The sequence below is a fragment of the Podarcis liolepis genome (genome assembly GCF_965112155.1).
Source record: "Podarcis liolepis genome assembly, chromosome: 1".
Lineage (NCBI taxonomy): Eukaryota > Metazoa > Chordata > Lepidosauria > Squamata > Lacertidae > Podarcis > Podarcis liolepis.
In genome coordinates, this window is record NC_139554.1 from 9,646,990 (window position 1) to 9,674,655 (window position 27,666).

A 27,666-nucleotide genomic window follows, 5' to 3' on the forward strand; every position below is an offset into this window, starting at 1 on the left:
ACTGTCCCAAGGGGAAAATGTGTTAGCGTTTATTACAGAATCGATCCAAATAATTATTACACATGGATGATGGAGGGGAGGAGCAGAAAGGGCTGTGTCAATTCTCACGAACTGGAAACTGTGTGTCTAACTAATGTAGCCTTAATGAGTAATAGTATTTTTTATTTTTTTGCAGACACATAATCCTGCTGATTCATTGTGATTAATAAAGATGGATGGGTCCAAGATTCAAACCCCCCCTTTATGAAACACTAGGGAGCTGCTGCCAGTCAGTGCCAGAAAATCTTGAGTAGATAGACCAGAGCAGATTATACTGAGCAGATTGACCCTGTCTAAGGCAGCTTCCTATGTTCACTGTTGAATTCAATAGGAGTCACTTCTCTTTTTAATGTATTTTTTATTAAATTTTCTGTTTTACAATTTCAAATAAACATTTTACATACTTTAAGATATCCAGCGACTTTCCTCCTTCTTTTTCCATGGTTCATTTTGCATATCTTACATCCCTGCATATTTTACAATAACTATTCCAATCGGTTTTCCACTATTACATCCATCAAAAATTATTTGCTCTGTTGAATTTATCTTAATGCTGCCAGCATTTTCAGCTGTACAGTTATTTTCCATATACTCAATAAACATTTTCCAATCTTCTTTAAACGTATGTTCTTCTTGCTCTCTTATTCTTTATGTTAAATCTGCAAGTTGTGCATATTCTGTCAATTTAAGTTGCCAATCTTTAGTTGGGACCTCACTGACTTTCCATTTTTGGACTAACAAAATGCAGGCTGCAGTTATTGCAGACATAAATAACCTTTTCTGACACCCGGGAATTTCAGTCTGGGTTATCCAGACTGGGGGTGCTGGTGGGGGGAGTAATTTAAAACATTTTGTTCAGTTCATTATAAACCATTTCCCAATACTTTTTTTTCCTTTTTACATGTCTACCACATGTGAAAGAATGTTCCCTCTACATCTTTACACTTCCAGCAGTTATCTGATTATGTCTTGTGAATCTTAGCAAGCCTACTCGGAGTTAAATACCATCTATGAATCATTTTCAAATAGTTCTCTTTCAAAGAATAACATGCTGTAAATTTCAAGTCGCTTTTCCAAGGTTTCTCCCAGAGGCTGAAATCTATGTTGTGTCCTATATCTACTGCCCAGTGCATCATTGAGGCTTTAACTAACTCATCTTTTGTTTCCCATTCTAATAACAGGTTATACATTTTAGACAAAAGTTTGTGTTTGTTTTGCAGGAGTTCTTTTTTGAATTGTGAGCTTTGGTCATTCAAGGATTTAGCAGGATTTACTTTAGACACAGGATTGCACTATCAAATAACTAAGTGTAGAGCAATCCTACATGTCTTGCCCTGCTCCCCACCCCCATGAGTGTGTGATCAATGGATTTTACTTCCTAGTGTTCAGGACTGCTGGCTAATGGCACTATCCTATGTCTCAGAAGAGCCCTGTAAGAAGTAAGCTCTGCACGACTGCCATTCTATGCATACATGTCTGTATCCCATTCAACACAGCGAAGCTTACTTGCAAGTAAACCAGCACAGGATTACAGTGCCATCAAATCACATTTCCCATGATAGTCCTTTACACAGAAAAGCAGCTTTTTTACTCCGTGTGCTCGACAGACATCTCATCTGTTGATTTCGTTTTAGCAGAGGATTAAGTGTGGGTTTAACATTTTTGCATGCAGATTAAATGTTCAATTCGGTAGCTTTTTCGTGGGAGAGGAAAATACACTCAGACTGCAATCCTAACCATGTTAACTCACAAGTAAGTCCAGTTGAATTCAGTGGGGTAGTGAATTTAAAGGTAAGTGAGGTTAGGACTGCAGCCTAAATAAAGGAGATGGTTTACAAAGCGGTTTACAAAAAGCAAAAAACCAAGGAAATGAAGAATAATTTGCAACTGTACTTTAAAACGCAGACGTTTACAAAGTTTGCGTGAGTTGTTAATTTGTTTTAAGTCTATTCTATTGTGGGTTTTAAAAAAAGATTTCTGTATATTTAAATTATGGTTGTACGTTTTTCAGTGCTGACGTCATCCTTCATATGACGTCATCTTTCTTTGTAAAACCGCGTTGAGGTTTTCTCTGCAGTCAAGCGGCATGCAAATTTTGTGAAACAAAGAAATAAAAACACACAGGTTGATAAAACACCAAAAGCTCATTCGGCTAGTTACTGTATAGAGGCGGCTCTTTTATAAAAAAAACAAGCAACCTTATTTGCAACTGCTACTGCCGGCTCCCAACACCCTTTTAAACCATCGCCCAGAGGCGGGGCTAAGGAGCCTCAGTCTCAACCAAAGAGCCGAAGTAGAAAGAGGCGGGTGTTCAGTGAAGGGGCGGAGCTAGCAGCTAAACCGTGGCTCTGATTGGCTGTAGTCGCCCACCTCCGCTTCCGCGAGCTCGATTCTTAAAAGGGCAACACAGACATAGCTAGCGCGTCTTCCTGGAGTTATTTCGAGAGCGGCAGCGGCGAGGTTAACCTTTCCCGTTCTCTCCCCGCGCCACAACAAGCGTGCAGCGCGCACGCGCAGTGGGGACGCCAGTGCTGAGAGGAGGCGGCGGCGAGGGCGACCATGGCCGCCGCCTGGCCGGGCCTGAAGACGGACTGCGAGGCTCTGCTCAGCAGCTTCCAGCAGGCCGAGAGCGTCCGCTTCGAGGACTTCGCCTCGCTGTGGAGGGAGCTGCGCTTCCACACCATCTTCTAGTGAGCGGGGCCTCTGGGCATGGGCAGAGTGCCTGCACCCCTTGCCGCCCCTTCCAAGAAGGGGCTGGGCTGAAGCAAGTGGTGGGTGGGAAGAAGGGAAGGAAGGTCAGGTTTGGTCAGCTGCGAACGCTGCATTGCAAGGCGGGGTTGGGCTGGATGACCCTTGGGGGTCCCCTTCCAATCCTACATTCGGGTGGTATCCCCAGGGGCAGCGGATCCCAGTGCAGATCTTTCGCCCCCGTCCTTGCCCTTAATGTAGATCAGGGTTCCCCAAACTTTTTTTTTAAAAAATAACTTTTTTATTCAAAATTAAAACAAAACATATTATCCAGAAACATATCATCCTTATTTCCCCTCCCTCTCCCTCCCCCCGCAGAACCCGCCCACCCCCCCCCGACTTCCCTCAGTTCCAGTCTTTGATTTCTCTAAAAATGCTGTTTTCTGCATGTTACACAGTTGTATAGATCCTCAAACTATTTAGCTGATTATTATCAATAAAAAGTTTGTGAATGTTTATTCAAAACCAGCCAAGGAGTCCAGTTCGCTTTGTTGCGTCTTCAAATACTTTGTAAAGGGTTCCCATTCATCTTTAAAGTCACAGTTATCCTTGTCCCGTAGTTTGTATGTCAGTTTTGCCAGTTCTGCATAGTCCATCAATTTTTCTTGCCGTGATTCTTTAGTTGCAGTTCACTTTGGTCACTAACTGTTTTTTTTTTTTACTACAGTTCCCATCATCCTTGACTACTGGTCCGGCAAGCTAGGGATGATGGGAGTTGTAGTCCAAAAAAACAGCTGGCGACTCAAGTTTGGAAGTACAGTGGTACCTCGGGTTACATATGCTTCAGGTTACAGACTCTGCTAACCCAGAAATAGTACCTCGGTTTAAGAACTTTGCTTCAGGATGAGAACAGAAATTGTGCGGCTGCAGCAGGAGGCCCCATTAGGTGCCTCAGGTTAAGAACAGTTTCGGGTTAAGAACAGACCTCCAGAACGAATTAAGTTCTTAACCTGAGGTACCACTGTACTGGTGTAGATCTTCACTCCCCCCTCCACACTGGTTAGTCTCAGGTGCCAAAATACTTTGGGCCAGCCTTTCCTGTGGTTCTCACGGTCCCTGACCAGGAGCCAGCCAGTGGTGTGCTGTTCAGATGCTGATGTTGTTGTTGTTGTTATTATTATTATATCTATTTATACCCCGTTTACAAAAAAGAGTAAAACAATGCATTCTGAAAAAATTAACAAACCTACTTTGAAAACATACATTTTTAAAAACAAAACGAAACCCTAAAACGTTAACATTGTATTGCAGGATGTTGGACTAGATCAGGCATAGGCAAACTCAGCCCTCCAGATGTTTTTGAGACTACAATTCCCATCATCCCTGACCACTGGTCCCGTTAGCTAGGGATGATGGGAGTTGTAGTCCCAAAACAGCTGGAGGGCCAAGTTTGCCTATGCCTGGACTAGATGATGCTTGGGGGTCCCTTCCAACTCTACAGTTCTGTGATTCTCAAGTTTAGTGGTAAGAACAGCCTTTCTCAACGTTGGACTACAACTCCCATCTTCCCAGACTACCGGCCCTGATAGCTAGGGATGATGGGAGTTGTAGGCCAACCACATCTGGTGACCCAAGGTTGGGAAAGGCTGGGTTAGGAATGTCTGACTGGGACCTGGGAGACCACGTTCAAATCCCCACTGGGCCATGAAGTTCACCGGGGGGGACTGCCCCCCAGGCAAGCCAACCTCACAGGGCTGTTGTGGGGATTAAAGGAGGAGGGCGGGGAAAGGGAATCATGTATTCTACCTTGAACTCCTTTGAAAAAAGGGTATGATGTAAAAGTATTATTAATATTATTATTATTGTTATTTACATTTTTATACCACCCTTCATCCATAGATCTCAGGGTGGCTGAAAACATTGAAATACAAGGTAAAAACACAAAATACATTATAAAAACAGGAAAAAGAACAAAACAAACCACTAACCACCCCCCAAGCAACGCTATGTTTTATTTCATTTATATCATTTTATTTCAGTTTTATTTGTTAGTTTTATTTATTTATTTCAACGCTTAACGATATAAAACCTCAAAGTGGCTTGCAAAGAGATAAAACAGTTAAATAGAGAAAAATTCACCAGCCTACTTTAAAACGTACAAAATTTAAAAATACTAGAACGGATTAAAATGGTCTCAACTTTCTAAGCATCTGATTTTGGTCTAGGGCTTTTAGAACAAGGCTGGGCAGCCTGCTTAAACCCTTGAGCACTGACCCTCCTCTTCTGTCATCATTGATGTAGTATTTTCTTGACGTATAACTGGTGGGATTGACAAATGCCATGCTGTATCTTTTCTTTTTTCATCCTAGTGGTAAAATAAGGACTCCGGAGCAGATAAAGTTCACCAAGGAAGCTTTGGCGTTGGTGTGGCCGTACTTCTTTCCTCCCTACACCTTCCAGATCCGAGTTGGTGCCCTTTATCTTCTGTATGGGTTGTACAATACACAGTTGTGCCAACCAAAGCAAAAGGTATAATTCCTGCTTGTGTTCGCTTATGGGCTTTTAATAGGTGCTTTTAGGTTGTGTTTTTCTGACTTGAATTTGAAGACGTGCCTGTCTTTGTTTCTTCAGATCAGGGTCGCGCTCAAAGACTGGGCTGAAGTCATGAAATTCCAACAGGAACTGTTAGATGCTCAGCATTACGACGCTGCCTATGTCTTCCGGAAGCTTCGGATGGACAGAGCATTCCATTTCACAGCAATGCCTAAATTTGTGAGTTAGTGGATTGATATTAGCAAAATTGTTCAGGCATCGTCCCCACATACGCAGGCATCACCTTCCAAGGCCCCCCCCCCCCGCGTGCATAAGCAAAAATCGCATAAGTGGGGAGCACCCTCTAAAAAGCCTCTAAGCCAGCCTTTCTCAACCTGTGGGTCCCCAGATGTTGTTGAACTACAACTCCCATCACCCCTAGCTAGCAAGGCCAGAGCTCAGGGATGATGGGAGTTGTAGTCCAACAACATCTGGGGACCCACAGGTTGAGAACCGCTGCTCTAAGCCATGGGTAGGCAAACTAAGGCCGGGTGGCCAGATCCGGCTCATTCGCCTTCCAAATCCAGCATGTGGACAGTCTGGGAATCAGCGTGTTTTTACATGAGTAGAATGTGTCCTTTTATTTAAAATGCACCTCTGGGTTATTTGTGGGGCATGGGAATTCGTTCATCCCCCCCCCCCAAATATAGTCCAGCCCCCCACAAGGTCTGAGGGACAGTGGACCAGCCCCCTGCTGACAAAGTTTGCAGACCCTTGCTGAAAGCACCCATTTACCCCCTGCTCTTCTGTTCTCCCTCCCTACAACTCTCTCTCCAACTAGAGTCGAAGCTCTGGAACTGGATTTAGGATGCAGCAGCGCTAGCTTATGGGTAGGCAAACTAAGGCCCAGGGGCCGGATCTGGCCCAATCGCCTTCTAAATCTGGTTTGCAGGCGGTCTGGGAATCAGCGTATTTTTATATGAGTAGAATGTGTCCTTTTATTTAAAACGCATCTCTGGGTTATTTGTGGGGCCTGCCTGGTGTTTTTACATGAGTAGAATGTGTACTTTTATCTCTGTGTCATTTGTGGGGCAAAGGAATTCGTTCTTTCCCCCCCACCAAAAAAAAATATATATAGTTCGACCTCCCACAAAGACTGAGGGACAGTGGACCGGCCCCCTGCTGAAAAAGTTTGCTGACCCTTGCGCTAGCTGCTAGGCAGGGAGGCTGAGCAGTCTACAAAGCCCCTCCTGTCCTTCTGGGTTTCTTCAGGGCTTCCTCTACAGTTTCTACAGTTATATCAAAAATTACTGGTTTGGTTATACTATTAGAAATACATAGACAGATATTTATGAAATTATTGTGAGGTTTAATAAGTTAACTGTTTATATTTGGTCAACTTTTCTGCTGTACTGTATTGGAAGGAGAAAAACAATAATTTTCTTCATAACTGTCAGAGCTGCTTCCAGATCCTAGCTCACAGAGGATCACGCTAGCCAGCGGTCACTTGTAAAAGTCTTTTATTGAGTTACAGTTTCCATTCTCAAGCTGCTGCGCGCAGCTCTACGTCTTAAGGGTTAGACCGGCGAAGCTCCGTCTGAGTCTCCGCCCCCTGTGCACCAGCTTACTAACCTAGCCTTACTCCACCTTTTCCGCCTGACCATTCTTCTCTGGGTCCCTCTGCCCCCCGGGGTCTCTTCCTTCCGGGATTCTTCTGACACTGACCCCCCGGACCCTCCTGTCTCCTTGCGCCGGGCTTTAGGACCTGGCTCCCTTTCCGGGCTGCTTACTGCACCACCTTCCTGTGCATTTGAACTTGGCGCGCGCGCCCAACCTTCCACTTTCCGCCTGACCGTTTCTTCGCTCCCCGATGGAGGTGTGGCCACTCCTGACTCGTGCCCTCCCTCCTGTTGTGAGCTGCCAGCGCTTGATACCTGGCGCCCTTCCTCTCCCCTGCTCTCTGTTGGTGACGCTGGTCCCGATTTCCAACTGCTCCCCTCTGAGCCCCCTCTGGCCCTTTCTTCCTGGGGTGTCCCCCTAGGCTCCCCCCTTGCCCTGGCCACTGGTGCTCCTTTCTGTGAATCTTCTGATTCACTGGAAAGACTCGGCGATCTCGGGTCGTCGTCATCACTCATCTTTTCTTCTGCCTCCTCCCCCTCGCTCTCTGTTTCCTCCCTTGCCCTTGCCTCTACTCCTGAACCCCTGACATCCATCCCCCCCTCGAAGCCCCCTCTTCCCCCCTCCCCTCCTTCCGGTGCGGGAGCTGGGTGCTGCCGTGTCAGGGGGACGAATGTCGGATACAGTTCGCTTCCCGTGGCGGGCCTCCATCTGAAGGCTTCCGGTTCTTCCTCCCTGCTCTCGTCGACGACGGTCACCTCCGCTTCCATCTCTGTGCCGCCGTGCTCGAAACCCGGGTCGTCCCCGAATATGTCCATGTCCGTCTCTCCCTCGTTTCCTTCTGGGGACGTTGCTCGTCCTGGACCCTCCAGCCACTTTCTGCGCCACTGCTCCTCTGGTCTATCGTCCCACCAATACGAGGGTTCTGAGGCAGATCCCGAGGGTGACCCCTCCGGGGAACGGGCGTCTCGTGTCGGTTCCTCGTCCGAGTCGAACCCCTGGAACGTGCTGGCTGAAAGCGTGGGCGTGAAAAGCCAGTCGTCGAAAAAGTCTGCTGGCGTGGGCCTATGTGGGAAGAGGGCATGAAACTCTTCTTTGAGCAGAGGTTCCTCTAAAGCGTAGCCCGGCACCCAGCTGTTGGCACTGGCCGGGGTGCCCTCCTTGGCGAGAAGGTATTCTACCCCCTCTTCCCCCCATCTGGAGTCCAAAATCTCTGTGACTTCGTTGATGTGCTCCTCCTGTGCCACTCCCCCTTGCTCGGTTCTCTCTCGGAGCGGACTCGGTGCCGTTCCTGGTTCCTGAAACCTGTGAGGTGCCTTGTAGGGAGTGAGCACCGATCTGTGGAACACCGGATGCATCCTGGAGCCCTCCGGAAGCGCCAGCCTGAAAGCCACCGGGTTGACCTGCTCTTCGACTTGGTAGGGCCCCAGTTGTTTATGCCCTAGTTTCTTCTTCGCCAACGACCTGGCCGGCACTGCGTGGGCTGCTAACCAGACCCAGTCTCCCACATGGATCTCTTCGCCAACCCTCCTGTGTTTGTCCGCTTGTACCTTGTATGCGTGTTTAGCCAGCTCCAGGTGCCGCCGAAGCTGATCGTGGACCTCCTGCAACTCCGACGCGAACGCATCTGCTGTCTGCGGCTCCCCCTCCCCCCTTCTTTCCAGTCCCGGGAAGGTTCTGGGGTGCCTCCCGTTGTTGGCGAAGAACGGCGTGACCCCCGTGGACACGTGCTTCGTGTTGTTGTAGGCGAACTCGGCGAGAGGCAGGTAATCCACCCACGTCGCAGGCTGTTGATTCGCATAACATCTCAGGTACTGCTGCATGATGGCATTGACCCGCTCCGCTTGCCCGTTGGTCTGCGGGTGTCTAGCCGAAGCCAGGTTGATCTTGACGTTCAGGAAGCCCATCAGCTTCTGCCAGAAGTTCGAGATGAACTGCCGCCCCCGGTCGGACAGTATAGACCGCGGCAGACCGTGAACCCTGAACACGTGATCTATGAACAGTTTGGCGGTTTGTTCCGCCGTGGCCACCTTCGCACACGAAATGAAATGTGCCATCTTGGAGAACAAGTCCACCACCACTAGCACTGCCGTCTTGCCCCTCGAGCTGGGCAGATCCGTGACAAAGTCCAGGGCCACTCTCTCCCACGGTTCGAACGGGGTTTGCAGCGGTTCCAGCAGTCCCGCCGGCGGTCTGTGTACTGGTTTGGCCCTCTGGCAGGTGTCGCACCTCGCCACGTAGTCTGCGACCTCCCCTCTCATTCTGGGCCACCAGAAGTTCCTGGCGACTAATTCTATCGTCTTCTCCTTGCCAAAGTGCCCGGCAGTGGGTGCGTCGTGCAGCTGCTGCAGTACCTTGGCGCGAAGATCGTCCCCCGGCACGTAGATGGCCCCTTTACGGAGGAGTAATCCATCGCGAACTTGGAACTCGCCGGTCGCCGCCATGCCCCTTTGCGCCTCTGCCATCTTGGCTTGCGCGAAGGTGTCATCCTGCAGCGCTCTCCTCACCGCATCCAGGTCAACTGTCGCCGAAGCGCACGCCCACACCGTCGGTGCGAAGATGTGCATGGCAGCCGCTGGCGTCGCCTCCTCCAGGTACTGTGGTTTACGGGATAGGGCATCCGCCATGACGTTGGTGTCCCCCGGGACATACTCTATTCGGAAGTCGAAGTTCGCAAAGAATTCGGCCCAACGTATCTGCCTCTGGTTCAGGAACTGCGCCGTGCGCCAGTGCTCCAGATTCTTGTGGTCCGTGCAGACCTGCACCGTGTGCTTGGCGCCGATCAGGAAGTGCCTCCACGCCTTGAAAGCTGCATGAATGGCAAGCAACTCCCTGTCCCAGATGGTGTAGTTCTGTTCAGACTTGCTGAGCTTCCTGGAGTAAAACGCTCCAGGCCCCCTGCGGGTCTTGCTGCAACAGGACTGCTCCCACGGCTCTGTCTGATGCGTCTGTCTCCACCCTCATAGGCCTGCTGGGGTTGACATGCAACAGCTGCTCTTCCGACGCGAAGAGACGCTTGAGTGCCTGAAAGGACTGCTCCGCCTGCTCCGTCCAGATGAACTTCTTCTTCTTGGAACTGAGCGTGTCTGTGATGGCCGCTGTTTGCATAGCGAACCCCTTGATAAACTTGCGATAGAAGTTCGCAAAGCCAACAAACCGCTGGACTTCCTTCCGGTTGCGCGGGCTCTTCCAGTCCAACACGGCACGAACCTTGGCGCTGTCCATGGCGAGCCCCTTGTCTGACAACCTGTAGCCCAGGAAATCCACCTCCGTCACGTCGAACTGGCACTTTTCCAGCTTGGCGTAAAGCCTATGCTGCTGTAGTCTGCTCAGCACTTCCTTGACATGTCTGTCGTGATCCTGCTGCGATTCAGAAAATATCAGGATGTCATCCAAGAAGCAAACGCACGTCTTGTAGAGGAGCCCCGCCAGCACGTGATGCATGAAAGCTTGAAAACAGTGGGAGCCATTTTGCAATCCAAAAGGCATAACTCTGTATTCGTAGGTGCCCAGGGGCATGAACATGGCTGTCTTCCACTCATCACCCTCCCGCATGCGAATGAGGTTGTACGCCCCACGCAGGTCCAACTTGGTGAACACGCGGCCCTTGCGTACCGTTGCGAGGAGGTCGTCGATCCTGGGCATGGGGAAGTCCGATGGCTTGGTCACACTGTTCAAGATCCGGTAGTCCACTACAAGTCTTTTTGGGGGCGTGTCCTTCTTCTTAACAAAGAATACAGGACTGCCTCCCACCGCCTTGGACTCTCGGATGAAGCCGCGCTCCAAATTATGATCTATGAACTCCTTGAGTTCCTGTAGTTCGTCCTCAGACATGGAATACAGCTTCCCTTTGGGCAGCGCCGCCCCTGGCAGTAGGTCAATCTTGCAGTCATATGATCTGTGGGGGGGTAGCTTATCCGCTTCCTTCTCGCAGAAGACCTCCAAAAATCCCGCGTATTTGTGGGGGATTGCTTGCAGCGTCCCCAGCTGCAGCTGCGCTTCCTCCTCCTCTCCCTCCTGCCGGGGCAGAATGCAGTGTTCAGCGCAGTATGATGAGCCAAAGACTAGCTGCCGCTGGTACCAAGCCAACGTCGGACTGTGTCTGTCCAGCCAACTCATGCCCAAGACAATAGGCGTGTCCGACAGTCTGGTGATATTAAAACTGATGATTTCCCTGTGATTTCCAAGTCGCATCACCATTGGTGGCGTTTGCTTCACCACCTGCCCCCCTAGCAGCTCCCTGCCATCCACCGTGACGACCTGCAGGGGCAGCGTGGCAGGCAGCAGCTGTATAGCGTGTTTATCGACAAAGTCCTGCCCTATAAAGTCCGCATTGCTTCCTGAGTCAATGGTGATTGGCACGTCCATGGTGAGTCCATTGGGTAGCTGGAGCGATGCGGTGAGCCTCACCACTGGTTTGGGTGGGAGGGGGTCTGTGGGCTGCAAAATCTCTGGGGACTGCTTCACTGACACGTCTGGCTGGGCCCCAGTGCCTCTCTCTCCAGCCAGACTCCGTCGTTTCCCTGCTGTGGTTCCCCTTGCTGAGTTGCTGCAGTTACCATTGCTGAGGCTGCAGTGTGCTTGTGGAGCCTCTGGGGACACTCTTTCGCCATGTGCTGCGGACTTTCGCAGATGTAACAGCAGTCGCTTTGACTGCTCCCGGTGCTGTGGCTCTGGTTGCTGACTGAGCCCTGGCACCGCCAACCTCCATCGGTTCCGCTCCCCCTCCTGGCGGAGGCGTGGATTGTGCACGCGCAGCTTCCCTGGGAACGAAGGAGAACCCTCTCGCTGGTTCACGCCCTCCACGTCCTTCGTCCCTGCTCCATGGACGTTCCTCCAGCCGCACTCCCACCGCCAGCGCCCTCTGAATGACCTCCTGCATGGTCCGGGGTCTCTCCCCCCTTGCAATTTCGTCTTTAACCGCACTGTTCAAGCCTTCCCAAAATAGATCTCTGACTGGAGCTGAATCTCTGTCCCATTCCAAGGCACTGACTAATGCAAAAAAGCGGGCATGGTACTGTCTTACGCTGGCCCTCCCTTGCTTCAGCCCATGCACCTCCTTCCGGGCAAGATCCACGTCTATGCTAGATAAAAAGCAGCCATCCATCGCTTTAATAAAGGCATCCGCGGTTTGGAGCGCTGGATCCTTATCTCTCCACAAATTGCGTAGCCATGCTTTAGCATCTCCATGCAAATGGGACATGATAAATCCCACCTTCTCTTGCTCATCTCTAAAGTCTTTGTCCAGCAGTTGCAGTGCACACTGTACATCTGCTCTAAAGTTGGGGTACAGTTGTAAATTCCCATCGAAGTGAGAGACTAGACCGCCTGTTCTTCTCCCCAACCCAATCCCCTCCGGTTTGGGTGTCAGTTGCCCTTGCTTCGTAAGCCCTTCCAACCTGACCTGGAGATCCCTGTAGGCGGCAGCTGCGTCCTCCTCTCTCTTCCTGGATGCAAGTATTTCGGCATTCAGACGTGTCACTGCTCTGAGTTCTCCTATCTGCTGTTCGGCCGTCATATTGTCTGCCGTTCGTGAGCTGAGTCGTAGGCACCCTCCTTCTCCTCTGTCCGTGAGGCTGTAGATGCCCACAACGTTGAGACGGACCTTACTGTCAGAGCTGCTTCCAGATCCTAGCTCACAGAGGATCACGCTAGCCAGCGGTCACTTGTAAAAGTCTTTTATTGAGTTACAGTTTCCATTCTCAAGCTGCTGCGCGCAGCTCTACGTCTTAAGGGTTAGACCGGCGAAGCTCCGTCTGAGTCTCCGCCCCCTGTGCACCAGCTTACTAACCTAGCCTTACTCCACCTTTTCCGCCTGACCATTCTTCTCTGGGTCCCACTGCCCCCCGGGGTCTCTTCCTTCCGGGATTCTTCTGACGCTGACCCCCCGGACCCTCCTGTCTCCTTGCGCCGGGCTTTAGGACCTGGCTCCCTTTCCGGGCTGCTTACTGCGCCACCTTCCTGTGCATTTGAACTTGGCGTGCGCGCCCAACCTTCCACTTTCCGCCTGACCGTTTCTTCGCTCCCCGATGGAGGTGTGGCCACTCCTGACTCGTGCCCTCCCTCCTGTTGTGAGCTGCCAGCGCTTGATACCTGGCGCCCTTCCTCTCCCCTGCTCTCTGTTGGTGACGCTGGTCCCGATTTCCAACTGCTCCCCTCTGAGCCCCCTCTGGCCCTTTCTTCCTGGGGTGTCCACCTAGGCTCCCCCCTTGCCCTGGCCACTGGTGCTCCTTTCTGTGAATCTTCTGATTCACTGGAAAGACTCGGCGATCTCGGGTCGTCGTCATCACTCATCTTTTCTTCTGCCTCCTCCCCCTCGCTCTCTGTTTCCTCCCTTGCCCTTGCCTCTGCTCCTGAACCCCTGACAATAACAATTTAAACAATTTATTTAACTAAAACAATAACATTATAGCATATGTATCAATAACTGATGTGGTCAAACTTTTTTTTTAAAAAAACCTTAGACTGAGTTTTAGCACATATGAAAAACTTAAAACAAATCCTTATTTCCTGATGAATAGCCTTTGGACTATAATGTAACTTAAATAGAAAACTATAGAAAGATTTTTCCTCCAAAAGCATTTTATTTTAAAAAACCAATTTAAATTAAAAAAATCCAATTTAAATTTTAAAAAATCCATTTTTTTACTTTTTATTTTAAAAATATTTGATTTTTATCAACCCTGGGGTCAGGGCTTCCACTGACAGGGCGGTTACATGATTTCTGCCTAGGTTTCTTACCTTCTTGAAATCTCAGTGGCATTTCACTTTCGTTTGCTCATCCAGTTTTCCTTTCCGCTTTTATCCTGACACGACTGTCTCTTTCTAGCTTTCCTTTAGGACTAAGAAGAACATGCAGGAGAAGACGGAGACCAGGAGCGAGTTCAGGGATCCGGACGACCGAGTTGCAATGCTTAAGCCGGATGACTTCTTAGAGGTGGAGTACGCATCATGCTCTTAACGTTTCTGCCGTTTGTGCTGCAGCATCTCTCAGGTGGCCTAGCCTGCTGATTTAGCAATGTCGCCCTGTTCCAGGGGCCATTCTGTCCCTTCATGTACAGACGGTGATGCCACAACCACATGGAAGGCGTAACAAATTTAAATACCACCCGCAAACCCTCCTATGTGTTGGGGTTGCAAAGAATGACTTTTATTTGAATTGCATTTCTGATTAATACATACACATGCTCAGGAACAGGAAGCGCAACTCTTAGTTTTCCTGTTGAATCTCTCAGTCCTAGGAAAAGCCCAATCTAGCATTTTTGTGTGTGTGTGTTCTGTGAATGTGGTGCAGACACAACCTTCTCAATTTCATATTCATACTTAGGCACTTAGGGATATACAAAGGGCTGACTTGCCCCTCTCTCCTCATTTGTATGTCCTTCCATTCATTTCATATTTTACTTTAATATTATTGTAGCATCATAAGTGTGCTTCAGCTAACCATGGTTGTCCTTGTAATTGAAGCCAACTGGGGTTTGAAGAACCCACTCGGATATACGGGAATGGATTGGAGATCATTGTTACATCTGCTCCAGGCTGCTGGTAATGGAGAATGCAGAGAAAAGCGCCATTCATTACAACTAATACAGTCATACCTATTTCTCCCCTGCTCTCCCTCCCTTCAACTCTCTCTCCAACTACAGTCGGAGCTCTGGAAGTGGTTTTAGGATGCATTGCAAAGCAGTAGCTACTGCTGCTTCAATACCACATGCACTAGCTCATGGGTAGGCAGACTAAGGCCTGCGGGCCAGATCTGGTCCAATCGCCTTCTAAATCCGGCCTGCAGGCGGTCTGGGAATCAAGAGTATTTTTATATGAGTAGAATGCGTCCTTTTATTTAAAATGCATCTCTGGGTTATTTGTGGGGCCTGCCTGGTGTTTTTACATGAGTAGAATGTCTGCTTTTATCTTTGGGTTATTTGTGGGGCATAGGAATTCATTCTTTTCAAAATATAGTCTGGCCCCCACAAGGTCTGAGGGACAGTGGACCGGCCGCCTGCTGAAAAAGTTTGCTGACCCCTGCGCTAGCTGCTAGACGGGGAGGCTGAGCAGTCTAAACAAAGCCCCCCTGCCCTTCTGGGTTTCTTCAGGGCTTCCTCTGCCCTCAGTCCTCTTCAGGCTCCAGGGAGGGTCTCCTCGCGAGCCACAAGGACTCTCCAGCTCTCTCCTGCCTTTTCCTGGTTTGCAGCTACCTCGGAAGTCGATCAGAATCCATCCCAGAAGTCCGTTCAACTTCTGAAAATGTTCCAACAACCAAGGTGCGGCTTCCGATTGGCTGCAGCCGCTTCCTGCAGCCAATCAGAACCCGTGGAACCCGCATCGGACGTTCGGCTTCCAAAGAACATTCGCAAACTGGAACACTCACTTCCGGGTTTGCGGCATTCGGGAGCCAAAGCGTTCGAGTCGCAAGGCGTTCGGGATCCAAGGTGCGCCTGTACTATTATTAGGAGGCAGTTTTTGCAAATTCCACCTTTCTCTCACGGCCCTCAATGCCACCTTCCCTACTCCCACTAAATGCTGTCCCAATGGTTTCCCCAATCCTTGGATCAGATTTAGGGATGGGGGTAGGGACTGCAGAAGGAAGAGGGAATGATAGAAAATTGCCTCCCAGCGCCCCTTCCTGGAAGTCTCCACTGGATCAAAGAGCTTCTGTGAATGGTTACAATTGAGGGGAAAACTAATGGCTAAATTGTTTTGATCTGAAAGACAGTTAAATTGACCTTTTAATCTACTCCATGACGATACCTGATGGGTGCTTATTTTTAAATGTTTTATTACAAATAAAATTTAAATTTTATTTTTCCCCCTCTGGTTTTTTTGGGGGGGAGGGTTATTGTGTTGCTTTTATTTTCATTATGTGTTTTGTGGTTTTTATATTGCGATTTTATCTTGTGAACTGCCCTGAGACCTGTGGGTATAGGGCTGCATATAAATTTAATCAAGAATAGTAATAGTAATAATAATAATATTACTCATTTCATTTCCATACTTATATTTCTAAGAGAAATCTAAGAGAGATCTAAGAAATCTAAGAGAAAATCTCAAGGTGGTTTAAAACACAGTAAAATATCAAATAAAACAATCCAGAATAAAACATGAGTGAAGAAAGTCTGATGATGATGATGATTTATTAAATTTATATACCACCCTATACCCAGAAGTTTCAGGGCAGTTCACAAAACAAAATAAAAATATAAAACCACAATATATATAATCAAAATAAAAAACAACACCCCAATAACCCCCCCAACCCCCACATTTAAAAAGTGCATAGAATGTAAATCAGATCAACCAAAGGCCTGGTTAAAAAGGAACGTTTGCCTGGAGCCTAAGGTGTATAATGAAGGCGCTAGGCTACCGTAATTTCCCTGGGGGGGGGGGGAGAGAGAGCATTCTGTTGCAATCTTTCAAAGTCTTCAGTGGTTAAGTTTCACTTTGGTTTCCAAAGCTTTCCTGCCGGTCAATATATTTATTTACATTTTAAGGAAGCTAAGAACATTCACGACCACTACCAAAAGATGAAGTGCCTGATCTCTGAGGACCAGTCCCAGCCGGACAAGGCTCTTAATCTGATAAAAGACGACTTCATAGACAATTTCAAGAACATCATTTTGGAGCATCAAGAGTGGCAGAAGAACAAAGCGGTAGGTGGCTTCGTCTTTTGTTTGCTTGTGTGCTGTTGAAGCTTGTGTGGGTGATTGGAAAACCATTTCTCACTTTGCGGCTCGTGCTGCACTTTTAAACATGTCCAGCCTATCCTAACCCAAAGCCTTAAGTAGTTTAGGGTCAAACGCAGGTCTGTGCAGAACAGAGAGCTGAACTGAGGAGATTTGCCTTTTAGTTGTTGGCTTTTGCACATTATTTCCCTCTGTTTCTGTGGAATCCTGACGCATTGATGATGCAAGAGCAACGCAGATTGGAGGGCTCTCGCTGTGGAGTGCCAAACAGTATAAGTTTCTGTTGTGTTTGGGTGGCATCTAATAATAATAATAATAGTAATAATAATAATAGTAATAATAGTAATAATGATGATGATAAATTTTTATTTATACCCCGCCCTTCCCGGTTCAGAAAAACGGGCTCAGGGCAGCTAACAACAAATTTAAAACACTTAATTGATGCAACAAAAAACAGCATAAAATACAGTATAAAACATGAATAACAATAAATTCATAATTCAAAAATCAATTTGGGGGGGAAAAACCCATCCAATAAACATTAGATTTAGAAGCTAATGGGGACAATATAGGGGTGTGTGAATTGCACACTTGTTTGGATTGTTGCAGAGGCAATCTTTGTGCTGTGTCTTGTTGTGGGGAGCGAAGAACGGGTAGATCTAGAGAGCTCCACTTGGGCCTACAGCTGCCATTGCGGCACGATGCTGTGTAAACAGGACAGGGGAACAGCCTGCTTTCCAAGCAGTTGAGAGAGCCAGTTCATTGGTCATATGTGAATAGCCAAGACACCTATGTAGAACAGATGAAGGGGTGTGTTCTGTCTGTATTAAATTTGATGCACAGTGCTCATTGCACGCTTCCTCGGATCTCTAGGAGTACCTTGCTTTAACCCTTTGCCTCCCAAAGTGGGCAGTATTACCCCCTGGGGAGCAGCGGGGTCACCTAGGGGGGCACTAAGCATTGGGGGGGGGGACTTGTTGGAAATGTAAATGACTATCAGACTTTGAAAAGCTTGTATCACTGGATCAAGCTGATCAGTGCCGTTGAATTCATTAAACTAGTTCTAAGAATGAATGAATGAATGAACTTACTTATACCCCGCTCATGTGGCTGGGTTTCCCCAGCCATTCTGAGCGGCTTCCAACAGAATATTAAGAACACGGTAAAACATTAAACATTAAAAACATCCCTAAACAGGGTTGCCTTCAGATGTCTTCTCAAAGGCAGATACTGTATATATTTGAGTATAAGCAGACCTGAATATAAGCCGAGGCACCTAATTTCAGGACAAAAAACTGGGAAAACTTATTGACTTGAGTATAAGCCAGTTCACCACACCACAAACCTGGTGGCGGTGGCAACGGAGGAGGAAGAACAAGCAGCCTGAAAGAGCTGCTTTCAGGCTGCTCGTTCCTTCTCTGCCACTTCCGACAGCAGCAAAGGAGCAGCCCGAAAGGGAGCAGCCTCTCCCAGCCGCAACTCCTGTGCCTGCCCTTGCGAGAGGCGGGTGGCGGTGGAGGGACGAGCGGCGAGAAAGGGCTCCTTTCTTGCCACTCATCCCTCTGCTGCTGCCCACCTCACTTGAGTATAAGCCGAGGGAGGCTTTTTCAGCATAAAAAATATGCTGAAAAAGTCGGCTTATATTCAAGTATATGCGGTAGTTTTTTATTTCTTTGACATCTGATGGGAGGGTGTTCCACAGGACTGGTGCCACTACCGAGAAGGCCCTCTGCCTGGTTCCCTGTAACCTCACTTCTCGCAGCGAGGGAACCACCAAAAGGCCCTTGGCACTGGATCTCAGTGTCCGGGCAGAACGATGGGGGTGCAGACGCTCCTTCAGGTATACTGGATTTTAATTGGGTTTTAATAAGTGTGCAATTAATTGTTACAGATTTGAATTTTATTGTGCTATTCGTAGAATTGTAGAGTTGAAAGAGACTTCTGGTCCAACCCTCCGCAATGCAAGGATTATCATCCGCAGTGGGTCGTGCAAACCGCTGTTCTGAATAACGCCTTTCATAGGGAAGGGTAGGGAAGGGAGGGGAGCACTTGGTTCATGGGACCAAGGGGCTAGTGGGAGCCGCTGTTCTAGACCAAGGCCTCCATATTTCAGTCTTCATCCCTGTGGAATGTCTTGCCCTTTCCAGGAGCCGGCCTTGGCCACTGTGGGCGAAGAAGGGACGAATGAAAAGGAGGGTCCTTCGCAAGGGACAGAGGTAAGGAAATACCGTATTTCCATGTCTAAGACGCCCCCGTGTATAAGACGACCCTTATTTTTTTGAACCCAAAATTAAGAAAATGAAACCCTAAAATAGAAGTGAAAATCTGGATGATTGGCAGCAGCAAGTTGTTGATCTTTTTTTGGGGGTGATCGCCCTCAAAGTTTCCATCATGAGATGCATGCAGTTTGCCGTGGTGCAGAAGCAAAGGCAGCGACTGGGGGGGGCACCACGCGCTCCCCCTTGGTTGCAGCTGCTGCTGCTGCTGCTGCGGGGAAGCAGGCGCCCAAGCAGGATGCCAAGGAAGAGCCGGGGGAAGGCAGCGACCACTCTGCATCAGGCCATGCCATCGAGCAAACTGAGCTGAGGAAGGTGGTGAGCGGGCTGGAGGCAGGGTGGGAGTTTGGGAAGGGAAGAGGGAAAGAAGGGCAAGGAGAGGTAGCTGAGGCAGCTGTCAGCAGTGGCGGCGGCATCTGTTCTCGATCCGATGGTTGAGCCAGTCGCCAGCCAGCAGCCCGGGGGTGGGGCGGGGAGAAAGGGGGGACAGCAACAGGAGGGACCGCCTCAGCCTGCCCAAGCCAAAATCCCAGGCATATGCTTAAATCTTTTTAAAATTCCCCCAGATGCCCATGTTCAGTGTTCAAGACGACCCCCAATTTTCGTCTTGTACACGGAAAATTACGGTCCTTATTGTGATACCTGGAATCTCAGGGCAAAAGACTCAGGTGTAGGAACTGTGCCATTGTCTAAGCCTGGGCGAGGCAATGCTAAAAGTCTTTTCTTTTCCAGGGATTTGAAAGAGCCAGAGCGTTAGCCGACATCAAATCCAAATCTTACTCTGCAGTTGTTCAAGTAAGTGTGAAGGGAATATCAGGAAATTCTCCTCCATCGCAATAATGGGTTCTAAGTTGAAATATATGACTCTCCTTAGTACCTTCTTTACTTTTCTGTATGATGAAAAGTTACATATCTCTTACTACTCCTTGTTGTTCTGATTTATTTTATTGATGCATGTATTGAGGATATGTTAATGCAGTATAAGTTATAATATATATTAGTTGCCTATGACACAGAACAGACTGTGTTATTGAGTTAAAGATGAGATGAAAAAATGACCCAAGTTCTGGAATTTGAAAAGCTCACAGTCTTTCACAGGTTAGTCCTAAGAAGTACCAATTGTAGCTAGTTGGGTCCAACAGTTTTGCACAATATCATGCACTGATACTGAAATATGAGTGCACTGTTATATTAAAAAGTGATTTTTATTTTTTTTAAAATCACCTATGTAAGTTAAGTGCATTGATCAGTGGCCAACTAGCAAACTTGCAGCACTGGAAGATCAGAATTTAAAATGCAACAGGGAGAACTCAGCGACTGAGGGCAAGCTAGACTAGATATCTGCAATTGGATTTCTGACATCTTTTTCTGAAGCTTAAAAACAGCCATGGGGAGAAGGGGCAAATTTGATTAGGGTTGTGATGAGGGATTTAACAATTTTAACACTGCTCCCTTGAAGTACCAATAAGAGATCCATGATTTCATGCGACAGTGAAATTGCTGTTGTATAATACTAGTGGGTAATAGAATCCGGATTCCCCCCCCCCCTCCTTTGTGTGTTATGAGTCCATGCCTACCCTGTGCCAAGGGGTTGAATTTCTAACTTTCCTTCATGATCATTCTGTTAATGAATATGGCATATGACAACATTACAGGGGGCAGAATTAAGCAGTGGCAAGATCCAAGCAGTTCATTTGATTGTCTCTCCCCCCTTCCCCATGCACACTACTAAAATTTTGTTTTCCTTCTTGCTTAATTTACTTCTCTGGCTTATTTCTTTTTTTAAAAAAAACAAACACCAAATGTTTTAGGCTTCCAAATCAAGACGGCACCGCCAAGTTAAGCTGGAGTCTTCCGAATCAACAGATCGTGGGAAATCCAAATCGCCAAGGGCTAAGAAAGCCAGCAAAAGTTTGCAGCCGAGGAGGAAGAAAGAAACTCTGAAAAGCAGAGGTAGGGATACACTTTTCCAAAACAGAAGTGTGTTTGTGTGTGTCGGGCAGGGGAGAGGGGGGTTGTAATTCTCTGCTCTCACATAACACATGTTCACTCCTGAAATTGGTGCAGTTGCTATACAGGCCTCCATGAAAGAGCTCCTGGTAAGGGCCATCCTTTGATAAGAACATATTTTGACTGGTTGCCATAGGGGAGGGGATGTGAGTGTCTTGTGTCTGCGCCTGCCGCTGTCTCCTTCAGCCCATTGTTCTTCTGATGATCTTGTGGATATTATGGGGTGGCCTACTGGCAGTCACCTTGAACAGGTTTTATCTAATTTTCATGGAATTTTTTACTTAATTTTGTTGCCTTTTTATTATCTTTTATGCAAACCACTTACTTTTACTATGCTAAGCGTTATAACGCCTCCCCCACCCTCTCAAACTTTGCAAATGCTTATAAAAGTCCATGGCTCTGGGGTACAGCATATTTTGCACGCAAAAAGTCTCGGGTTTAGTCTCTAGCTAGGGCTGGGAACGTCCCATCTGAAATCCCAGCGAACCACTGTGTAGTCAATACTCCGCTAGATGGGGCCCAGTGACCTGAATCTACAGTGGTGCCTCGCAAGACGAAAAGAATCCGTTCCGCGAGTCTCTTCGTCTTGCGGTTTTTTCGTCTTGCGAAGCAAGCCCATTAGCGGTTTAGCGGCTTAGCGGATCAGCTGATAAGCGGCTTAGCGGATCAGCTGTTAAGCGGCTTAGCAGATCAGCTGTTAAGCGGCTTAGCGGATCAGCTGATAAGCGGCGTAGCGGATCAGCTGTTAAGCGGCTTAGCGGCTTGGGAAAAAGGGGGGAAAGGAAAAAAACCCCGCAGGAACTCGCAAGACATTTTCGTCTTGCGAAGCAAGCCCATAGGAAATTCGTTTTGCGAAGCACCTCCAAAACGGAAAACCCTTTCGTCTAGCGGGTTTTCCGTCTTGCGAGGCATTCGTCTTGCGGGGCACCACTGTATATGAGACAGCTTCCTACGTTCGTAAATATACAAATGGTTGGTCCAAGGGGGAAGAAAGAACCGTGTTAATCTTCCTCTTTAACAGAAGATCGGAAGAGAATTCAATCGGCTGCAGCCATGCAAGCAATTAGCAGAATATAGTGAGAGTATCGTGTGTGTTTTTTAAAAGCTGTTTTTAATTTTTAGAATTACAGTTTGATATTCCCGTATTATTGTAACTCAACCTCGTTCCACGCCCTCTTCATTAGCACACAACCTATGAAATACATTGCCCAACAACCGTTCTCGTTACGATTCCAGATCAGTTTGTATTTGTTCATACGAGTCCTCAAAGGAAGCCACCTTTCTCTACAGTCGTTTTTCCTATTGCTTTCCCCTTCCTGCCTTCCTTTGTTCCGCAAGTTTCTCCGTTAAGTGCTGAAGTCCGCACCTTCCTCCTCCATTCGTGAATATGGAGATGTCTTGGATCTGTCCATTTTGGTGCTGGCAGTGGCATCACTGAGACAAAAGGTTATTAGGCGCTGACCATCTTTTTGTTCCCCACAAAATACCATCAGTACAGAGATGCTCTGCAGAGTCTTTTGCATTATTAGGCTCCTTTTGTTAAAAACCTGCGTCCTGAAAGAGTTTAACCGCATCTGCAAAACTGACCGGCAAGGACATACTGTACTTTTCCGTGCATTGTTGTTGTTTAGTCGTTTAGTCGTGTCCGACTCTTCGTGACCCCATGGACCAGAGCATGCCAGGCACTCCTGTCTTCCACTGCTTCCTGCAGTTTGGTCAAACTCATGCTGGTAGCTTCGAGAACACTGTCCAACCATCTCGTCCTCTGTCGTCCCTTTCTCCTTGTGCCCTCCATCTTTTCCAGCATCAGGGTCTTTTCCAGGGAGTCTTCTCTTCTCATGAGGCGGCCCAAGTATTGGAGCCTCAGCTTCAGGATCTGTCCTTCCAGTGAGCACTCAGGGCTGATTTCCTTCAGAATGGATAGGTTTGATCTTCTTGCAGTCCATGGGACTCTCAAGAGTCTCCTCCAGCACCATAATTCAAAAGCATCATTTCTTCAGCGATCAGCCTTCTTTATGGTCCAGCTCTCACTTCCATACATCACTACTGGGAAAACCATAGCTTTAACTATATGGACCTTTGTCGGCAAGGTGATGTCTCTGCCATGGTAAAAAGTGGGGGTTGTGCATAGGGTGGACATTTGACTGGTTGCTGCTGTGGCTGTCAGCAACTATGTGCATGCGTGTTATTGGTTGCTGCGTCAGTGGGTGGTGTTGATTGGCTGACACTCTGGCAGTTGGGCGGGTGATTGGCAGCTTCTGCTGGCGATGGGACAGACGGGAGGCGGAATTTTGGCAATCCCCCCCCCCCAAACAGAGCTCAACAACCCTGGGAAATCCTCCTCAAAAAAAAGCTCAACATCTCCCCATTTTCTTAAATTTGAGTCCTGAAAAATAAGCAACGTCTTATACATGGGGGTGTCTTATAGACAGAAAAGTACGGTAGCTATGGATCTGAAATGGAAACCAGTTCCTTTTCAAGATTGGTGTTGCCTTTGCAGGGACGTTGCAGTTGACAGAGGAGCAGAGTGCTGGGAACCTGAGTATGCCTGTGATTGCAGAGGATGAAGAAGAAGAAGATATTGACCATCCCAGTGACGAAGGTACATTGGAGGGTGCCCTTGTTGTGCAAGCAAACTTCCCTCTTCTCTTTTTTTAAAATAGTTTTTTATTCATACTTTTCAAATTTATACATTTCATTAATTTTACAATCCATTTAACATTTCAAAATTTGTCTTCCTTCCCCCTCTTTCTGCGGTTCCTTAAATTTATTTTTCATATCTTCTGCATATCCGAATTCATTTACAGTGGTGCCCCGCAAGACGAATGCCTCGCAAGACGGAAAACTCGCTAGACGAAAGAGTTTTCCGTTTTGGAGGTGCTTCGCAAAACGAATCTCCTATGGGCTTGCTTCGCAAGACGAAAATATCTTGCGAGTTCCTGCGGGTTTTTCCCCCTTCCCCCTTTTTCTAAGCCGCTAAGCGGCTTATCAGCTGATCCGGTAAGCTGATAAGCCGCTAAAAGCCACTAATAGTGCTAATCCGCTAATCCGTCAATGGGCTTGCTTCACAAGACGAAAAAACCGCTAGACGAAGAGAATCACAGAACGGATTATTTTCGTCTTGTGAGGCACCACTGTAATTTACTCATTTAATTATCTACCATAAATATCTACTCTTCCAAAACTGCAGGTTATTACAATAATCCTGCCAATGTTTTTTCTGTTTACAATTTATCTGTAAATGTTCAATAAACCATTTCCATTCTTTTATAAAGTGTTTGTTATCTTGATTTCTTCTTCTGTCAAGTTTTGCCATTTCTGCTTATTTCATAAGTTTTTGTATCCATTCTTTGTTTACTGGGACTTCCACTTCTTTCCATTTTGGGGCAGGTAACATTCTTGTTGCTGTAGTAGCATGCATAAATAAATTTCTATACAATTTAGGTAGTTCTGTCCCTATAATTCCCAAATTATTCCACAACAATTCCTTGTTGTGGGAAGTCATACAAATTAACCTTCCTCTTCTCACCATTTCTTCCTAAAAACTTTACTGAGAAATGTTTCTTGTTCAGGCTTGGCTTTCTTAAATCCTTTTCCTTTTGCGATTTCTTGGACGATGGCCACTTTCCCCTTCTCTTGTTTGCCAGACTTCATGCCCAGCAAGAGGAAGCGAGCTCGTTGAGAGGAGAATCCAAACTGTGTGAATTGGCTTTGCCTGACGGGAACGTGCCTCCAGCTAGCGGACGAGGCTGTCCAAGTGGCCTGAAGACACGCTGCAAACTGCACACGCTCCTGTTCTCATTTCAAGAAGGCAGGAAGAACCTCTATGGAAAGCTCAAAGTGAAGAAAACTTGTTCTGTGTCGTGCAATAGTTTGATGTTCTGAACAGGGGATTTCATGTCCCTGGGACTCACGAATGCTGAGAAACGGTTCTCAGGTTTAGCATTGTATATAAAATTATATTGTATTACTCATATCTTAAAATAAAGTTTTGGTTTTAAGAAAAACTCCCCACATTCATTAAATGAAAGAGTATAGATTAGTAATATTACTTACGCCCTGGTCATCTGACTGGGTTGCCCCCAGATTTCAGCATAGTTAAAAACACAACGAAACATCAAACATAAAAAACTTCCTGATAACAGGCTGCCTTCGGATGTCTTCGGGGAGTTGTTTATCTGTTTGACATCTGATGGGAGGGTGTTGCACAGGGCGGGCACAACTATTGCATTCTGCCTTATGCTTCACAATTTTTTCCTTTTTTTTTAAATAAGATATTTATTAAAGTTTTCAAAATGTTACAAAAGTGAAAACACAAAAAACATACAAAGAATAAAAATAGTTAACAGAGTAATGCTTAAAGAATTATGAAATAATATTATGATTATAAGAAGCTGGTAAGGTTAAGATTTAAATTTTAAATTTTAAGGTTTATTCTATTATAGAAAGATAAGATCATAATAGTCCAGGGTAATGTAATGATAAAGGATTTGCTGGGATAATTAATAACTAGGATACAAAGGAAGGGAGGAGGAGGAGGTCCAAGAAAGAAGGCTATGACAGTTAAGGGTCTGGAAATAATGAATTTGTTTTTAAATGTTTTTATAGGTTAGGGATTTTTGCATTTTTGTCCTTTTTTGTTTTCTTATTTTGGAATTTTCTTTTTTCCTTTTTTGCCTCATTCTTTTCTTTTTTTTTTACACGGTGGGAGGGGTTGCGTTTTTCTTTTGCTTCACAATTTTTTTCCATTTCATTTGCATCCCGCCTTTTCCAAGGAGCTGCAGTTGGCATACATGGTTCTCCCCTCTCCTCATTTAATCCCCACAACAAGCCTGTGAGGTAGGACAGGACTGCCTTCTTAAACACTTCAGACAAGCCAAATGAAACATAAATTAACAAATATGGAGTTTGGCCTGTTCGTAAAGACATTTTTCCAGTCCGCCCGCCTTTTCTAGAAAGAACGCGCTGTTCTTTTATTTTTCTCCTACTATGCAGCTTTCGATGCCTAGGCTGTTTTGTGCTATTTTTCCAGGCAGCAGCATCTTGACTGCTTAATAGCACATTGCACAGCGAAGCCCTTTCGATACTTGCCTGCAAAATAATGAGGAGCAGCGGTGTGTAAGGAATCTTTAAAATTATGTTCTTCCTCTCTTTGGACCCCTTCCAGATGACCTGTTTATTGAACACGTGCCCCGATTTTCTTGCTTATGCAGAGATTAGATTATTTGCTGAGCGTTGCCTCTGACATGTTTTGCAGTGCAGTTTGCACAGCAAGGAGCATTTATCCTGATTTGCTTCCAAGGTGTTTACATCTCTTTCCACTAGTCATTTGTTCATCCCACGCTTCTCAAAACATTTCTCAGTCACTTTCCAAACAGCAAAAAGTCAGTTCTTTAAAAAAGTGAATTTGTTGTACTGTTGTGACAGAGCCCTTTAATTGCAAAAAAACCCCCTAAAGTTCTGTATGCATTTGAATACCTCCTGCAAGACTTTGACAGTCTGCAAAACACCCTTTTATTGTCTGTTTGAATGCCTGTGTTTCAGACATTTCTGTGGGAATGTTCTGGGGTGCAGGAGAGGATATATTGACTAATTATATCCTTATCCAACTTGTGCTAACAAGTTCCCAAAATATCAGCAGAGTTTATAGACATTCCGCTTTAAGTTCGCAACGGTAACGGGTGCACAGGTTCGCTAGAACCTCTATAATAATTACTCTGGTAATTTCCCCTTTGTTCCCTCTTAAAATACAAGACACAACACAGTCTTTATAAAAGTATAAAAGAGTTTACTCACGTTCTGTTCACAATATGATCCCAGAAGGCAGACAGCTTAAAAAGGTTACATACATTTAGAATCTATCTTGTAGCAAGATAGTCCTTATCTCCTCTCTTGGCTGGGAGCCAAGAGAGCATCCTTAGATGTTTCCTCATCGAAGGAAAATGGCAGAGAGAGAGAGTGGTTGCCTGCCCTGTGCTTTTGTCATTACCTGCACAGGTGAGGCCACACCCACCTCTGGTCACATGCGGAGGAAGTCAGTCCCCAGGAAGTTTACCTGCTTGCTGGACAGACATCCCTCCCCATGTTCTAACATGTACACTCTAGGAATGTTGTCATTGACTGCTCCTGTGTTTACATCCCACAATTTCGACGAAGCAAGTTAAGGAAACTGAATTGTTAATATGGACTAGCTACAAGCCCAAGTGCTTCTGAAACTAATGTTAAAAATTTGATCAGAAACCTGTTTCCTTTGTACTGCTGTGTTTTTCTTTCTTCCTGGATGGCATGAGTGATTTTTGCTTTGGGTTGGTTCGATTTAATATTTGTATTCTGCTTTCCCAGCTCAAAGTGCCTTGCAGTAATAATGATAACATTAAAAATGAGCAAACAACAACAACAACAACTTCTTATTTCTTATACCCCGTCCATCTAACTGGGTTGTCCTCTGGGTGGCTTCCAACAAAAGTACAGGAAAAACAGCATTAAACATTAAAAACTTCCTAAAACAGGGTTGCCTTCAGATTTCTATGAAAAATTATGGCGTTTATTTCCTTGATATCTGATGGGAGGGCATTCCAGAGAATGGGTGCCACTGCTGAGAAGGCCCTCTGCCAGTTCTGTGTAGCCTCACTTTTCTGCAGTTAGGGAAATGCCAGTAGACCCTTGGACCTTGGTTTCTGAGCTGAACAATGGAGGTGGAGACGCTCCTTTGGGTATACAGGGCCCAAGACCATTTAGGACTTTAAAGGTCAGCACCAACACTTTGAATTGTGCTTGGAAATTTACCGGGAGCCAGTGTAGGTCTTTTAAACACAACAGTGTTT

The 27,666-nt window shown here is 46.7% G+C and overlaps 1 protein-coding gene across 1 annotated transcript; it reads left to right on the forward strand.

Annotated features, from left to right (window-relative positions):
* Window positions 1-2,537: 2,537 nt before the first annotated feature.
* Window positions 2,538-24,849, forward strand: SNAPC1 (small nuclear RNA activating complex polypeptide 1). The gene is made up of 10 exons (XM_083519823.1): window positions 2,538-2,729; window positions 5,097-5,256; window positions 5,359-5,499; window positions 13,706-13,813; window positions 16,365-16,523; window positions 18,704-18,772; window positions 19,565-19,627; window positions 20,644-20,785; window positions 23,343-23,444; window positions 24,490-24,849. The coding sequence occupies exons 1-10, from the start codon at window positions 2,599-2,601 to the stop codon at window positions 24,522-24,524; spliced, it is 1,110 nt and encodes a 369-aa protein (XP_083375949.1). The 5' UTR covers window positions 2,538-2,598; the 3' UTR covers window positions 24,525-24,849.
* The last annotated feature ends 2,817 nt before the right edge of the window (window positions 24,850-27,666 follow it).